This window comes from Sceloporus undulatus, chromosome 3 (genome assembly GCF_019175285.1).
Source record: "Sceloporus undulatus isolate JIND9_A2432 ecotype Alabama chromosome 3, SceUnd_v1.1, whole genome shotgun sequence".
NCBI classification, from domain to species: domain Eukaryota; kingdom Metazoa; phylum Chordata; class Lepidosauria; order Squamata; family Phrynosomatidae; genus Sceloporus; species Sceloporus undulatus.
The window spans coordinates 177,058,129-177,075,046 of NC_056524.1; the positions used below are offsets into that span (position 1 = coordinate 177,058,129).

General features: G+C 39.2%; 1 protein-coding gene across 1 annotated transcript in view; it reads right to left on the reverse strand.

The window, feature by feature from the left end:
• PRKG1 (protein kinase cGMP-dependent 1) overlaps positions 1-16,918 on the reverse strand; it is a 655,625-nt gene that overhangs the window by 587,786 nt on the left and 50,921 nt on the right. Inside the window, exon 2 of the mRNA XM_042459015.1 lies at positions 8,252-8,418. Within this exon, the coding sequence (XP_042314949.1) occupies positions 8,252-8,418 (167 nt within the window). The remainder of the gene's footprint in view (positions 1-8,251; positions 8,419-16,918) is intronic.

Here is a 16,918-nt window from a genome sequence, read left to right on the forward strand (position 1 = left end):
AACAGCATACTCAGCACCATATAACAATAATGTGGATCACTGTAAAGTGGTTGGATTTTTTAAAAAATCAATAGCAGCCGGGTGAAATAATAGAACATGTTGGTTCTATTGCATTAATTTCGATAGGAATGTAGTGTGATTAAGTTAGTCTGGCTCCATTTCAATATATTTATTAAATCACTTTTGCAATTACTCAAGTGGGGTTACAGAAATAATCTCATCTGCAAAAATATGAGTCCGAAAATTGTCAACATAATACATTGCTTAAAACAGCCAACAGATTCCAGGAAATACAGACAAGCTTATTTCAAGACTATCAAGACAACTTCCCTATATATGTTACAAATATCTCTGTGCTGAGACAAATTAAAAAAGAAAAATACTGGAATGATGTAAACAACCCCTATACAGTACAGTGGTACCCCGGGATACGAATTACCCAGCTTACGAATTTTTCGGGATACGAAAAAATCCCATAGGGATTTATTGTTTCGGCTTACGAAGGTTTTTTCGGGTTACGAAAAAACCTCGGCGCTATTTTCCGCCACCGGAGGGCAGCAGAGAGCTATTTTTTCCATTAGCGCCTATGGCAATTCAGGTTACGAAGGTTTTTCGGGTTACGAAATTAGCCGCGGAACGAATTAATTTCGTAACCCGAGGTACCACTGTACAATAAATCACTAAGTACCTTTGCACACCATGTATTATTTTCAATACAAAACCATCACCTAAATCACACATCATGAGAAACCAAACAAATCCATTAATAATGGAAAGCAAGTTTCAGTATACGTACATGTCAAATATGTAAAGCAGGGGTCGGCAACCTGCGGCCCGCGGGCCGAATCCGGCCCGCCAAGGCCTTCCTATCGGCCCCTGCACAGTCCTGCCGCCGATTGCCTCCGATTTCCCCCGTTTTCGCGCCGCTCTGGGCGCCATTTTGTTTTTCAAAATGGCGGCACCCATTAGGAGGCCTGGTGCAGCCCCTGTAGCACTCCAACAGGGCTCCAGGGGCTGCAGCAGGCCTGCATCGGGCTCCACCTTGCCCTCCGCCCTCCTCCTCCTTATGAATAGAAGAGCAGGGAAAGGAGGAGGAGGAAGGAGGAGCCAGCCGGCCAGCAAGAGTAAGAGCAAGCCAGAGAGAGGTTGGTTGCTTCTTTAGGGGAGGAGGGTTAGCCTTCTATTCTGAATTGCATTTTAGTAGTAACTTGTTAATATTATTATTTATTTATTTGCCCTTGGTGGTCTCTTTGCAAAAACTCCTTTCAGCTCCTTGTGCTTTCCTAGGTTGAGACAGTGGTGCATGCTTTTTCCCTTCTATTCTGAATTGCATTTTAGTAGTTTCCATGCTAGTAACTGTTATTATTATTATTATTATTATTATTATTATTATTACTCTGGGGCGGAGCATGCGGCCCCGCCCCTGGAGGGTGGAAGCTCCACCCCACTGCTTCGGCCCCCCAGTTGTGCGAGGGACAGCAACCCGGCCCCCGGCTCAAAAAGGTTGCCTACCCCTGATGTAAAGGAACAGACAGCAAAGAATTAAACAAAATAACAAAAGAGTCACTTGAAGATTCCTTCAGATAAAACATATTTGCTAAATTGAAAAAACCTTTTCCAGTGCTGTAAACAGTGTTCTCATCCTTAACAACCATGGGAGAATATAACTACATTCTAATAACTAGGGTTTTTATGGACATGATGTTGAGGTATTTACCAGGGTCATGCAAACATGGTTCCAAGTTCAAATAAAATGACATTCTCTCTAGATATACAGAAAAATAAATAACTCTGAAGGGCTGTAAGGTGAGGCACAGGGTAGAAGTTGAACTGTCACTTGCTACGTCAGTTCAGAGACATCTATGAGGAGATGAAAACTAACTTAAACAGCCAGAATTGTGAGATAAAAAACATCTGAGGGAAGGCCCTGAGGAGGCGATTCATTAACATGTAGAGGAGAGAGAGAAAGAGGAGCACTCTCCATCTCCTGATGTTACATTAGAATTGTAAGCACTGCCACTTTAGTCAGAATCTCCTTACGAAAGAGGATTCAATAACATAGTACTAATGGACCACAGTAACAAGTGGATACTCCCATAATACCTCATCTGCAACCAAATGTCATACACCTTACTTGTTCTCTGACTGCAAAAGCCTGTCAGTTACTATAACAGCCTCATTTCTTTGACAGTGACAAATCTGTGGTCAGGGTTGTATGCATAAGGACTGTTTATAGATGCGTTCCAGTCCCCTGACAACACAGAATAGCCAAGGTTTCTTCCTCACAGTTTTATAGAGACTCTTATGTAGAGTAATTTCCACTATACACTTTTATACTGGAATAGTTACACTAAGGAGACACAGCTGTGGACATCATAAACTTTTTAGCATTCAGATCTTAGAATGTCTGTAAGCTATGCCTTTGGGTTTTGTAACCTCCACAGCAACAATCAGAGTGTACATATGCTGCAAACTGCATACAGATTTCTAAAACTGTTTGAGGAAAAATCATTAGGGGCTGCAAAAAAAAAAAAGGGAGGATGCTAATCTATGCATTGTTAATTTCCCCTCACTACAGCTGGATGGTAGAAAACAATTGTTTGAAAATAATAATCTGAGGTTTCATCCTGATACATGTGTACACAAGATCTAGAAACAAGAAATGTTAAATTTAAGAGCTTATCACTCAGGATTTTAAACCGGCTCTAGCCTCTTGAATTAAAAAAAATTCAGCTGCATCTCTGGATCAAACTGCACCATGTCCTTGCAATTCCTGTTATTTCCACTCAAATTATTTTGCACTTTCCCCTGTTAATCCAATGGCACCGTGTTACTTGCAGGGCTTTCTATGGCTTTTCCATAGATACACATAATTTCCTGCCACTTGGTTTGGGTTGTTGTTGTTTTTTTTTAACCAGATTGCAAAAGCTAAAATTATACTTGGATGAAGAAAAAGAAGGGTTCATCCAATTTTCAGATGGCACCAAATTGGAAGAGATTGAAGACTGAAATAGGATTCAAGATAAGCTCAATACACAGAAGTCCTGAGCCACAGAAACAAAACTCATTTCAACAGGGATAAATGTAAGGTTTTGCATTTAGGCAAGAAAAACCAGATAGGATGGGTGACAACTGACTTGACAGTAGCGCATGTGAAAATGATCCCAGGTTCTCAGTAGACCACAAGGTAAATGTGTGTCAACAGTATAAAGTAGTGGAAAAAAAGCTAATGCAAATCCAGGTTGCATTGATGGAAGCAATATCCAAAAGAAATAATCTTACAATCTATTCTGCTTTGGTCAGCTCTTGCCTAAAGTGTTGTGTGCACTTCTGGGCACCACATTTTATGAAGAGTATCAACAAGCTGAAACATTTCCAGAGGAGGGCAACCAAAATGTTAAAAGATCCCAAAATCAATCCCTATGAGGAATGGTTGACTGAATGGGGTATGTTTGGACAGGAGAAGAGAAGAATGAAAGGTCATATGATAGCAATATTCAAAATAGCTGAAGGGCTGTTATGTGGATTCCAGTGGTTGAGACCTGAACCAATAGATTCAAATAGGAGAGTTCTGTTTATACCCATATCCAGTGCATCAGCAGATGTACTGATCACTGCTAACTAGTCAGTCATTACATGCCTATACAATAATGACCAAGCAACCTCCAAATTCCTCCACTCCCTTTCAATGTCCACTTCATAAGAGTTCATTCACTCCATGCATAATCTGTGTATCATTTTATTAGCCACTATAGCTGCCCTGTATAGAACAACAACTCCAAAAGCTGTTCAAAACCCAGTGCATTTTGAAAAATTATTTAATCTTAAGTTAGATAGATATCTATATTAATAAATAAATGTCTGTATATTAAAATCCTAGTAACAGATGATTAATGAACTACATTCACTGCTTTTGAACCCAAGATCCTGCCACAGATTTGTGTTAAGTGTTTCCAATCCCATCTTTATAAATATAACAAGAATGGAAAAGGAACCTGGAGCTCAGCCTCCTTACACTCACTGAATTTTCTCTACAAATGTTTCCTCCTTCAGGTGAGGATGAAACATTCCCTTTTTCTCTCCAGTTCTTCCCTCTGAAGGCCTCTGGAACAACAACATTTTTATTTTGATGAATCCCATATTTTCTTTATAACATGTAGTTCTGTACTTATAAATTATGATAACAACTGCTTGGGATTGATTGTTTCCAGACTGTAATAATAACTTAAACTGGCTATTGCTTACTACATAGTATGGAAAATAACTTAGTTCGGTGACCTCCCTAAATCAGCAATTCATATTGTACTACATTGTCATAGTCAGAAGAATGCATGTTTCAAAAGTCAGGCAGCAGGGGAGGGAACACCACGAAAGTTCTCTTGTGCAAACAAGCTAAGCCTTAAAAGGAAAGAAAAATAGTTTTAGGACAGCAGCTTTTTAAAAAAGAAAGAAAGAAAGAACGAGTTTGAAATTCAAGAGCAGCATTAGGAGTTTTCAAATAAAATATATTTCAAAGCATTATTTGAAGCTTTGAGGCTCCTTTTATTTATTGCAAAAACAAGAAATAAAATCTTAAGATACACAAATACATGATCAAATGAAAATGAATCATTTTAAAGTCCCATTCATCTCAATGGGTGAGTTAATCATGTACTTAAACTGCTCTCACTGAAATAACTAACTAAAAATTCTAACTTTTAATAGGATTATGCTCCTAATTTCTGGGAGGGGACTTCAAAGAATAGTACTGAACATTGTAAATATAATTCATTAATTATTTTTCCATCCAATTTTTCCTACACCTAATTGTAAGGCAAAATAAGAGATTTTAGGACATCTCATGACCACATTCAAGAAATAGGCCAGAAATGTATAGTCTCTGGCACTTGGTCATTCCCTGCATGATCCTTGAAGCTTCACCCCACCCATTTCTCTAGCAAACAGAAAAAAACATTGTTCCTTAGCAGTGGCAGAAAAACAACATTCTCAGTAGAGACTGCTGTAGGATGGAAGAAGCATTAATCTTTACACACACACCAGCCATTTAGTCAACAAATACTGTATATACTCATGTATAAGTCTAGAAATTTCAATACAAAAATTGACCCGAAAACTTGAGTCAACTTATCCACAGGTCAATGCAAGTACTATATTTTAACTCTTATATATATATATAAACCATTCCCTAGTGAAAGGCAAGATTGTAATCAATCTTGGAAGCACTGACCCTCCTTCTAGTCTCTCATCCATCCAACCTTTAGGTTAAGAGCGCAAACAGTTTTGCCTACTGGAATTCTGTAAATTCTTTGGCATTGTTTTCCTTTGCTTCATCTTTTAGATCCATGGTTACATGCCCCTAGGTTTTATCCTCGACTTATCCACGGGTCATCCCAAACGCCATAATTTTGGTCCCCAAACCTGTCCTTGACTTATACGTGAAGTCGACTTATAGTCAAGTATATACGGTAAATGCCTTTGTGAGCAGTAAATGTAAAACCTAACCAAATGTCATTACTGAAGCAATCAACATTACATCTGAATATCTACTTAACTTTCTTCCAAATTAGCCCGCTTTCATGATAAATGAAATGCGCAGAGATATAGAGAGGAACTGTATCACCAGCTGGTTTTTAAAAGTGTTGAAAATATGAACAGAAAACATTGCCAGTTCCCATTAAGATCCCCTGAAATTAAATTAGTCTCAGAAATTAGATTGTTTCACAACATCCAGTGCAATGATCTTGAACTCTTGGGTATAAACCTTTTCGGTTACTTCATTTAGAATATAGTCGGCCCTTTGTATCTGCTGGCTTGCCATCCGCAGATTGGAGCATGCACAGATAGCCCCATCCCATTCTCCAGTGCGTACATGTGGCCGCAACAATGTGGCCATGCACATGTCACACCAACATTGAGAAGAATGGGACTCGAAGTCTATATTTGGCATTTGTGAGTGAGGGGTCCGGAACAGATCCCTCAGATACAAACAGCTAACTGTATCTAGCATTGCCTCAGGCTTCATGTTGAAATGTCTCACAGATATAGTAAACAGTAAAGACAAAAGGAAAGCTGGATCCAGACTCAGGCATGCGTTTGCCTGACCCAAAATGATGGGAAAACCCGGCTTAATATTGGGGATTCTGGATCTGTGCGGAGGATGAGTTGTCCACAAAACCAGCATTCACAATGGATAGCATTGCCTTTTGACTGAGTGGCTCACCCAGCTCAGAGTGCCTCCTCCTGGCCTCTTCACTCCACCCATCGACATTCCCACACTAGCACACATTCCAAATGGCCCGGGGGATTTTCCAGAGTCTCTGGCCTGATTCGGGGCAAATGAGGATGCATTTTACTCTGGAAAATAGCCCTGGACCATGGGATTGGATCCATGTTCCCCCTGTTCTGACCCTCTGCATCATCTAAACAGGTTGGGAATGGAACAAGAATACTTCATTTCCTCCATGCAGACATGGTCTTAGAATAGATACAATTAAGTCAATGATACTTGCATCACTCCATGCATCTGAGGAAGTAAACCAAGTCTATGAAAGCTTATTGTACAACTTCTTTCACACAGTCTCAAAGATGCTCCATGATCCCTTTGCAATGGAACTTAGTTTAGTCATCATTAATTTGTGCCATTGACTTAGAGTGGTTTGCCTGAAGTATGACCAAAGCTGTATCCAACCCATAATATTCACAGTTAGATAATCTTCATAATACACAAATATATCAAGGTATTTGAGGGCTTTTCTTACCTCTTAAATCAGAGATAGCAGTGATATTAAAATGAACTATCTAGATGCAGTAATTACGACAGCAACTAAAATGCTGATCTAGTGTTTGGACAGTATAAGACAAACCACATTTTATGTGTTCATATTAAAGTAGTATTTGCTGGTTTGAAGCTTAAACAGTGTGACACACCACAAAGACAGAAACATAATTTTCATTGCAAGCAAATACAAAAAAGAGGGTATGATCAAAGGCTGCAGACTATTTGCTAGTTCAGAATGTTACCATAGAGCTGTTGCCTTGGGAATAGCCTATAGGTCTTAAAACATCATATAAAAGATTATTAAAAATATAGATGTAAACATACTGTATGGTAAAATTTCATAAGCAGTTCTGCAATATGTGTGTCCTTCACTGATCTAAATTGTAATGTGGTGGAAATTCCTTTTTGAAATATAAAAACTATAGAAAGATGGAGTCACCTTTGTCAGCCAGAGAGATAGTTTTTGAAATAAAGGCTTGGAGTTTAGGGAAAACTAGAGCAAAGGAATAACTAGTGCATCTTGCCCTGAATGGAAGCTGGCACCAGTAAGAAAGACATAACATAAACTACTGAGATAAAGACATTCAGAAGCAAGGTTAGGATGAATTCCACTGAATTCCTACAGGAGGGGGTAAGGAGTGATGATGCAGTTTTAATGTATGCATGTATTTCTGTTCTGATTGTAAGAATTCTATATGTTTAAATTGTAATTAGCCAATCAGGTGTATTGAAGAAGCTCCTTTGTCTTGAATAATATAAAAAGAGCCATTTTGTCTTGTTCGGGGTTCTCAGCTTTTGGAACTTGAATTCCACTGAGTTCAATGTTTTCCTTTGTCGACAACTGGAAATAAACTTATGGATTTTCAATTACTAGGTCCTCTTGCGAATTCCTTGATCTGCAAATCCTAGAAATCTAAGTTTCCTGAAATTTCTGTTACAGTAACATAGGAACCAACCTGCAGATTGAGTCTATATTGACAGAGCTCTGCACTGAGTGTTCTCCAAAACACATCAAGCCCACCCACCCTGTATTTTCTCTGTCTCTGTACCAAATCGACAGATAAAGGTAATCTTATTATCCATATGGTGAATGTGCACAGTAAATGTGACTGTGTAACATTATAAGCAAGACACCAAACAACAGTGTGCTTTCCTATTTTAAGACGCTCCCATTTTGGCTAGATTACCCTACGCAAGAACACAGTAAACCATGAAACCATTAACTGACTGTTGAGAGCAGATATATTCTAAGTCTACCCACTCAGAACAGGAATAAAATGTATTCTAGTATTATCATACAAAATGGTAAACAAAAAAAAATCTAATCAGAAATTATATCACTTCCTTCTTCAACAAATATGGAATGTTGTATACATGATAAGAACAAATTCTGTGAAACTAGATCAAATGGAGTGTATGTGTATGTATCACTTTTACATATATCACTTTCAAAGTATGAACTGCAGAACATACCTTCCATGACATAAACCAGTGAACCCACGTCTCCCTCCTTGATGATGCAGCTGTCCTTGCCATATTCCACCGGATACATACAATCCACAATCTCCTGGATCTGAGACAGTTCTAGATTCTTCATGAAGTCATTGTCAAGGATAGCTTCCTTTATTAGATCCTTTGACCTATGGTGAAAAAGAAAAAAAATGTATCTGTATATCTGAACAAACATTGCTATCAACAGCATGTGTGAATGCCAGTGTTAACATGTGCACACCAAATGAAAATATTTCTCATTTTCACAAAATGTAAAACCAAATCCTACAGAACTGAAGTGCAAAAATAATATGTATGTTCAGAATTTATTTATAAGGATAACTTTCATATTTATGAACCATGAGAAAAATACCACCAGTAATGCAATTTGATTTATATAAACATGATATTATAACACTGAAAGTGAAGCCTAAATACAATGCAAGTCCCCATCTGAGTAGACCCATTCAATCAAAGAGATCTGTATAAATACTGACTTCCCATGAAACAATTGATTCTATCAGTTTTGGGACCAGCAAATGAATTTGGGCTAGACAAGCAAGGTTAAAGTCATGATGGCATGGTATAGACTTCCCAAAAAGGGAGGCCTGCCAGTGCCTTTTTCCCCCTGCAGGGAAGCCGCAGCCGCCAAACCACGCGGCTTTCCTGCAGAGGAAAAAGAACCCACGAAAAGCCACGCTTGTGACGTCCAAGTGCATCACAACTGCGAATGACATCACAAGCATAGCACGATTTGCGGACAATATGCATTCATCATGTAACAATGGTGATGCTCGTATATGGGCTTGTGACGTGTTTGTGACATCCGAGTGCATCACAAGCATAAGTGACATCACAAGTGCGGCACGACATGCGGACGCTATGCGTCTGTTACATAACAATGGCAGCGCCTATATACACCCGGTGCCACCATTGTTACGGCACCGCGAAGTACTAGGGTTAGGGACCGTGCGGTTGCTGTGCGGTCCCTTAACCCTTGTATGCTGCCAGCAAAGCGCTTTAGTGCCGTACGTACCAGGCCGATGATTCAGACTCAATTCAGAAAACACAGTATTTTTCATAATCTATTCCGAATTCCTTTTGTAGAATTATTGTGATCTAGAACTCTCTATATATAAAATTACGTGAAAAACATTATCATTATGAAAAGCTATATCATATACTCCACATGACCAATCTGTAGTAAAACCAACTGAGATTGATTGGGATTGCTCTCAGGTAGCGAGTACCCTAAAGGCACCAGAACTCATCTGATCCTGGAAGCTATACAGTCAGTCCTGTTTAGAACTTGGATGGGAGGCCACCAACTAATACCATTATATTTCAGAGGAAGTAACAGGCAAACCATCTCTGAGTATTTCTTGCCTAAGAAAATCCTACAAAATTCATGGGGTCACCAGAAGTGGACAGACAACTTGAAAGTACATGTATGCTATGAGTACAGTACAGCAATCTTCCTGGCATCTTCTAGATGTGTTCAGTTCCAAATCACATAACCCAACCAGAATGGCCATTGGTGATGCCAGCTAAGAATGATGGCAGCTGTAACAAAGTACATCTTGAAGATAGTAGACTGACAAAGGCTGCAGCCTTTAAAAACCCATAGCATTTCCCCACAAACCATTCCTTCAGCATCATATACAAAAACATACTAATATCTAGGCTACATAGAAAGCGTTGAGGGTCTGAGACTTTCAGATTTTAATGAATATTAAACTGAAGTCAGTGAATATTTTAGCATTAGTAACCACATATCTTTTTGTAATTACATTTTAAAAATAATTTAAAAGGACCAGGGTTCTTCACTCATGTACTTGTAATTGTTCTGTATTTTTACATAACCTTTTTAAAGTCCCTCTAGTTCAGTACTTCTACAATGCTGATAAGAACAGTTCTTTGTTTTTTATAATGTCTTACAAAGTTTTTAATGAAGCATCAGCACAACACTAGAAGGATTATCTTCTACTCTGAGTCACACAGGCACAAATGTTAACAGTGCTCTACTCATCATCATTTACATATTGAATTTCCCTGCAGAATGTCGATCAAATCTATCTTTATCCATCTGACAATAGAACAAACATAAAGATTACAGACAATAATTGTTTAAAAACTACTTAAGGGATTTGGTGCAGATAAGCATCTGAAAAACATACATGTGAACAAACGTCAGGTTAAAGAATGTACTTGTTAAATTGTAGTATTTAAAAGGTAAATGTCATCATACAGTGTATCCATTTCTATTTGTACAATCCTTTTTTAGTTTTTTTATCAAATTCAAAAAATGCCTTTAACGATTGTTTACATATCACATAAATATTTAATCAAGATCTCAAGGCAGTTTCAAACATTAAAAAAGTATTACAGCCAGTGTATGTGTAACTGGCATTTCCTATGGGGTTTATCACATGGAGCTCCAAATGTCATGCTTCCATCGCCAAAATGTCATTAAAATGGGGTGGAAGCATCACCAGTGTGATCATGCTTGGCCCTTCTAAAGTGAAACGGAAGCATTATCCCATGGAATTGTCAGTGGAGAAGCCATTTTCTCCAGATTAATCCATTAATAAGAAAAGGGCTGCTTCCCTGACGATTCCATGGCGATAATGCTTCCTTTCCACTTTAGAAGCACCTGCGGCATGATCACACTGGTAACGCTTCCGCCCCATTTGAAAGGATGGACATACTTAACATTGTGGTAGCAATCTATACAAGAAAGTGCTCTATTATTTTCACTGAACTCAGTATAGGCCCGATTTAGATGGGCCTTTGCGCTGCCCCGTCACATGCTAGGGGTTGGCCGAGGACGCACCATCCATACCGGCCTCACCCCTAGCAAGTGACGGGGGCGTCAAAATGGCGGCACCCTGTATGCACGGGTGCCGCCATTTTGACGTGACGGACGCATAGCGTCCGCATGTCCCATTGCACTTGTGATGTCATGAGTGCGCCATTTGCGCACTTGGGCGTTGCAAGTGCAACGCAAAAAGAACCTGCTTTTTGCGGGTTCTTTTTCCGCCACCGGGAAGCCTCGCCATTTGGTAGCTGAGGCTTAGCGCCAGCGGAAATGGAGGCGGCAGCAGACCGCCCTTTTTGGGTGGCCTGTATCCCACCATATTTAAGTATTTGGATAAAAAGAAACAATCTTCCTATTGTAACAATCAACAAATATAGATGCAGTTAAATGCAATGTGTGACACCACTCAGACATTAAGTCCCACTAAATTTAATAGAACGTAGGGGCAAAACACACTGGCTAGAAATGCCAGCATTGGGGTGGAGTGGGGGTGTGGTGACTGCACACCGCACACCCTTACTCTGCCCCGATGCCAGTGTCATGGCGTGTGCCCAACCACACAGCGGGGGCATCAAGGTGCACCTTTAGCCCAGCATTTATACACGCTGCACCAAGAAACACCAAAAAGCCACTGCCACTATGGAAAGGGCGGCTTTTTGCCAGCTCTAAAAGGAGCCGCTTTTTGTCGTTCTTTTTAGAGCTGGCAAAGCACCAGATCGGGACACAGCATGCAGTTGCTGCAGCCCCAATCCAGCTCTGAAAAGGACAGCATAAAGCTGTTCCTTTGGGGCCGTCTGTCGAGCCCCTTGCTCTCCTATGAGTAAGCTTCAAACTGCATATGAAGAATATATGCTATTAACTTTTCTTTATTAGTAATTCATATTTAACTTCATTCATACAATGAAGCTGATGGCTGAGTTTATCAATATCAATAAGGAAAACAGGTTGTACACGGCCTCAAGCTTTACAACCTCAGGCAGTTCCTGGTGTGAACTGCTTTATACATTAAAATATAAATCAGGTGCTGTAACTCTTTTTTAATCGCCTCACAAAATTATATTCCTTAACAGTTTAATAACAGACACAACATATAGCAATTGTTTTCCTATTTTGGAAAACATTCTGAAAAGTATACAAAGCAGTGTATGGCAGTATGCCCTGCAGCAGCACTAGGAATCAAATGCATGCTGTTATTTTGTGGACTTCTAAACCAACCTTGATTTCAGCTCACACTCAGCTTTGCTAGTTTCAAGGACCAGATAAGTACAGGAGTTTAAATAGCATGCATAATCACATTTAATGCTTTTCAGTCTTCACTAAGATACAGAATGATATAACCATCTTTCCAACAGGACACAGAAATCAATTTGGGGGCAAACTACATGGTGATAGTTTTTTCCTTCAACCTAGAGCCAAAAACCGAGATAAAAAGCAGAAAAGATATGATTGCAGCACTATTCTATACATGTTTAATCAGATGTAGTAGGTCTCAGGTAACCTTGCACAGAACTGAACTCTAGAATGCTGATATTTCTATCTTGCCAATCCATCTCTCAGCCACAATGTCAAGATCAGTCCTTTTTCTTTTCATTCCTCAACATTATACCCACTTCCCACTAATCTTCCACTACACATACAGGAAGTCTTTCCTCTCTCATCTTCATCAACTGCTTCTTATCAAAAAGCTCCCATTTATCCTGTGTAGTTTTGGTTCTTCCTCACTTGCAGGAATAGCGTAAGCACACTGGCTTCTATACTTTTTCAAAACGTTCACAGAGTACATGGAGCCTGTTGATAGACATAAATAAACCTGATCTAGGTCCTATTTCTGCGTAATAATTTAAGAAAAAAACTTATTATTTAAAAAAAATCATTGTTGAAAAAAAAGATTTTTAATGTTTAAATACTCAGGAAAGGGCAGCATGTAATGATGTACAAAAAAGTCATTTACATTTTCTCAAGCATTTTCAAGTGACACTGCAGTTGTCATGCTTTCTATCTGATACAAGCAGCCAGATCCCATAAGAAACAAAGAAAAAAGCTTGTAACTGACAGACTTTAGGCTACTTTACAATGGTTAGACCATGCTGTGGGAAGATCCATAGGTGCATAGCCATACATCTGTGTTCCAGTCTGAACACTGATTTGCAAAGTGAGAACTGGATAAGTGCACATGAAAATCTAGAACAAAGTTCCCACCAACCCACCCATTCTATAATTGAGATTCAATGCCAAAGTATGTCTTATTGCATGGACACTTAATACCATATGCAGTGCGTCCTCGCCTTATGCAGGGGATCTGTTCCGAACCCCCCACATAAGGCAAATTCTGCAAATGATTAAGCCCCATTCACTATATTAGGGCTCAGTGTCCGTGCGACCTCAAGTCCACATATAGCGGGCCCACGTACGGTGGGGGCGTGCTGTACTATATTGAGTGAATTACAGTTAATAATAGTATCCAATTTAACTAACACTTCTTGTCCATTCTTCTGAAAAGAGGATGTTTTAGTATATTTTACAATGGCGCTCCCTTTTCTTATATAATTAGGAAAAATATTTACAAAGATTGACATATCCTTAGGGAGATCCCATGCTGTGAACAACAATCTTGAGTTGATTTTGCTAAAACAAATTCCATGAAAGATAGATTAATCCATTCAGATTTACAAGCAATCACCTCCCAAGGGGAACAATTTGAAAGGACATTATTCTTGTGGCCATTGTAAAATATGTACACTTACCTTGAATGCTAGAACATTCTCTTTTCAGAAGAATGGACAAGAACAGTTACTGTAGTTAAATTAGATACTTTTACCAACTGTAATACAACTAGCCCTTGGAACTCAAGGGGGATGCATTCTGGATGCCTCTGTGAGTTCCAAAACCCACGCATATTCAAGCCTCATAGGCTTGAATGGGGTGCATGCATGCGGGGCATGCGCCATGGACACACGCCCCATTGGTGTTAATGACGGTCACCCCTCCACAGACTTTCAAGTCCATGCATCTCAAGTCCGCGGACTTGGGGGGAAGACACTACTTTCAGTGTTTGTATACGGCATTAAGTGCCCGTGCAATAAGACATATATTGGCATGACTACTAGGCTTCATACAGTAAGAGTCCTTCAACATTTATCTGATGGGTTTGGTCCCAGAACCCTCAGTGGATATCAAAATCCATCATGTCCCATTAAATACAATGGAATAGTAAAATTGTACCCCTTATATAAAATGGCAAAATCAAGGTTTGCTTTTGGGATTTTTTTTTCATATTTTCAAATCATGGATGGTTGAACTCATTGATAAGGAGGGCTGACTGTACTGATTGTCACAACTTTGGGCAGTTTGGGAGGAAGGAGGATGAATCCAGTTTGGGAGTAAACAGGTATGTTCCCATCATACCTGGTATGGAGGTGGAGCTTAGGAGATGTTCAGATTGTAGGGGGTAAGGGAGCAACACTGTGTTTTCTATCTGAGGGGATTCTGATGTCTGTCATTCCAGCATTACTTAGCAGGAGGGCTGGGTGAATGAGTTTCCACTGGATAGCAGGCAGGTTGACTGGTGAATGGGTTGCCATCGGCTGTGAGGCAGGTCAACCAACGTCTGGATCTGGCCCATGCTCTGGGCCAAACCTATTCAGCTGTAACCAATAAAACTGTGGCCTTTCCCATTTCATCAACAAAATGTTTTCTGTGTTCATAGTTACTAAAGCAGACCCCACACTTGCAGTGCCTCTGCAAATGTCAATGTACTGAGTATACCCATATAAAAAAGAGTTTCACAAGGAAAATTTATTTTGGGGGAGCTGATAAGTACACTTGAGGTGAATCCCACAATCAACCTATAGAAATACCAAGTATTTTATACAGTTCCTGCTGACAGAAAACAAATATCAAAATTAGCATTTTCAAGGAGCTGAATAGCTCTTTTAGAACACCTGGTATATTCCAGGTATTTGCAATGAAAGCAGTCTCAAATCTTGTTAGCCAAGAAAATAAAAAAAAGGAAAGCATATAAGAAATTCAGTATTAACTGTTTTCCCATCTAGTTTCATGTTATCTCCAAACAGAAAAGTTAGAAATGCATTTGTACAGAACACCATTAGTCCTGGATGGCAGAGCAGGGGGTGGGTGGGAATCATGTGAGCCTCTAGGACTGCAGCTTCTTGTATTCCTCACTATTTACTATGCTGGTTGAGGCTGATGGAACTTTTATTTCAGCAACATGTGGAGGTCAACATGAGTCCCACACCTAATGTCACATATCATACACTATCAAAATTATGTTGATCGATACAAGTGCTTTGTAAAATTACTAGAATTATACTGATTCTTTGTACAACTACCCAGTAACTTACAGGCGCAAAATCTACTGATATCTTCCTCTGAATTTCCACATCAAAAATAACAATACTAATGTACTATAAGCATCAACAACCAGCTAACCTTCCTAAAACAAACCCACATTTTAAATTAAGTTTATAAATAACACAGGGTTTTTACAATTACCAAACAATCGCAATCACTATAACTTTGTTTTGTATAATATTTCACATTAAAATCTAAACATTCCAATTTTGAAGTCTGGCTGAATTTCAAATTTTGATTTTTCTTCCTTACCACACTCCTTCAATTTATTCATATTCCTTCCCCACTTTTTATTTAATAAAACAATAAATAAAACTTTTATTTCTATCCCATTTTTTGTCGAGACAATAATATTAAACAATAGCTTCACATGATAAAAACAGTGAAAGCATTTTCCTGCTTTAAATTTTTGCCAAAGCCGTGATACTTGGTTAATAACTAATTGATATACAACTAGTACAACCATTGTTATCTTGCTGAAATCTAATTAACTACATCACAAATTTTCCTTCACACATACGTTTTCTTTCCCAGATACCTACCCAACTATCATTGAATCACTTCCTCTAGAGCATGTATAGAAATATACTTCAAAACTTTTCATAATTGATAACTCACTTCAAATTAAACATTTAGATGATGGCTAAATCTAGAATTTTCAGAACCCCATATCATATTGCCCTGGTGGTGAACCTGTGGCACGCGTGCCCTGTCTGGCACACAATGCTGTCTCTGAGGGCACACAGTCAAGGACAAAACCTGGCTCAGTAGAGAGGGAAGGCCAATAACACAGCTCCTTTTTTTGTGTCTGTGGAAGTGATGCACTCTGAGTAATGTAGTCAGTGGTAGCAATCCTCACTCCCATTTCACAATGCACTCTTGATAATGAAGTCAGTGGAGAATGCATTGTGAAATGGGAGTGAGGATCTTTACCGTGGACTACATTACCCGGAACACACCACTTAGACACATAGACAAAAAGCTATAAGGTGAAACTATCAAGGAGTTTTCTTGGCAAGTTTCAACAGGGGGGGGTGCTATTGCTAGCCTGAGGCTGAGAGAGTGTGCCCTAGGGGGTGCTCGCCTTCAAGTCGTTCCTAGTGACTAAAGGCATTTATAGTAAACAAATCTACTACAGTGGTCCTCCATATTTGCTGAAGTTTCCGTGAATGTGGAAAAACTGCAAATAAAAAAAATACTATTCTTTTTATTTAAGAGAACGCCTCTTTAGGAATTTCCAGGTCCTCCAGTGCAACTCTATGCTCATCATCTGCCAGAAGTTGATCATAGAATCATGCTGGAGGACCTACAAATGCCTAGATAAGTGTTTTCTCTATGAACTTCTAGGCTCCCCAGTACAATTCTATGGATAACGGTTTTGCTGAAGAACCTACAGATTCCTAGAGAGAAGATATTACTCAAAACCGCAGATAATCAAATCCGCAAAAGTCAAAGCCGCA